A 1,625-nucleotide genomic window follows, 5' to 3' on the forward strand; every position below is an offset into this window, starting at 1 on the left:
GGTAGTTACTTGACTCAATTGAATTAATGCTGTCCATATGAAAATATATTTCTGTGATATTTGAAAGGTCATCTGTTTTTGGTTCCTGTACATTTATTGCAAAAGTGAGTACCTTAATAATGTTGCCGAGATGCAAGTCCCAACCATTTATTTGACATTGGAAATGGCCCAAAGAAACTTGACTGTTAGTACAGCTTTATGTAAAAGTGACTTGGTTTCCGGAAATAATTGAGTACTTCAACCCCCAAAATTAAAAATCCAAACAAAAATAGCAACAGCAATGTTGTTAAGCTATCAGAATTCCATTTTTTATTAGGAATTAGAATGATTTTCTCTCAAGGCTTAAGAATATAATATAAACCCAAAAGATCTTTGTTCATTTGTTTGTGGAAGAGGCCTTTCAATAATTTAAAAATTCATAAATTATGATTTTAGAAATGTATTTCCCATGTAAGGGTTAAATCCCCCCTTTCTTTTTTGAGATTTTTCTACTCAAGATTGTAACACCTTGGGAGTTAGCTTGGGACAGGTGGAGGAGCTAGCCACGTAGCTCAGACTAAGCTTTAGTCCTTTTTGAGGGATGTCTTCTCAGTCAGGACCCTTGACCCAAGATGAGAGTAAAGGTTAGAGGAATTTTGGCCTCAGTATTCTTCCTTTTGGATATTATTCCATAGGGTCAGACCATCCCGTGGGGTTCCACAGCAGAAACAACTAGAAAGAGATAAGATGCCATCTAGCATTTAGCTGACTATCAGAGACGTTGGTCCTGCCATGCATAGGTTACTCCAGGAAGCGTAGCACCTAATTTGACCGATGTCTGTCTGCATGTGGTAATTTTTCTTGTCACCAACATGACATGTCATTCCCTACACGTTGTGTGCTGGCGTGTGTGTTTGCAAGTCTGATGTCTCTGGGTGAATCCACAGCAGTCCTGTGCCGTTTTTGAGTCACCATGTGCATTTGCATGTATTCTTTTCTGTAGTTTATAAGCCCACAGAATTAGGGGCCTTTGGTTTTAAGCAGTGCTATTTAAGTGGTATAAGTAGCAAAGTCAAAATGAAAAGGCCAGTTTCTTTTTTTATCTAAATTGTGGTTATAAACTACTTCATAGCAATAAATTATTTCCCTGGTATTAAACAATATCTGTAAGGGTTTTTCTTTATAGTTTCCTATGTTTTCAAATAATATTCTTTGCGTTCTCTGTTTCTCTCCAATGCAGTTCTGTCCATGATTTTGATGGTGATAATCAGGTATATATCAAGAGTACTTGTGTGGATCTTAACAGTTCTGGTCATACTGGGTTCACTTGGTAAGCTATTCATTTCTTTGTTTTCATGGTACTTAACTATTTCCATGTTAGAAAATATAAAGGGGAAAGTAAAATTTTTTGTTGTTCGCATGCTATATCTTCCTTTTAAAAACCTATTTTTGCCTTAGAAAATTTCCTAATTATATCTGCCCCCTCCCATCATTTCACCACTGTTAGCATTTGAAGTCTAGAAATTGTCCCCTATGTAGATGTCTACGAATGTATATAACGTAGTTAAATTTTTAAAGCTGAATATGAACCTGTTTTTTTGTTTTTGTTTTTTGTTTTTTATTGCCAAATGTTTTTTTATTTTATT

At 35.4% G+C, this 1,625-nt stretch overlaps 1 protein-coding gene across 1 annotated transcript in view; it reads left to right on the forward strand.

Moving 5' to 3' along the window:
* The window catches only part of SLC44A1 (solute carrier family 44 member 1), a 96,554-nt gene that overhangs the window by 61,206 nt on the left and 33,723 nt on the right, over positions 1–1,625 (forward strand). The window contains 1 exon segment of the mRNA XM_023510555.1: positions 1,220–1,309. Within this exon segment, the coding sequence (XP_023366323.1) occupies positions 1,220–1,309 (90 nt within the window).

The sequence above is a fragment of the Otolemur garnettii genome, unplaced genomic scaffold (genome assembly GCF_000181295.1).
Source record: "Otolemur garnettii isolate 467f Iridium unplaced genomic scaffold, OtoGar3 scaffold00014, whole genome shotgun sequence".
Taxonomy (NCBI): domain Eukaryota; kingdom Metazoa; phylum Chordata; class Mammalia; order Primates; family Galagidae; genus Otolemur; species Otolemur garnettii.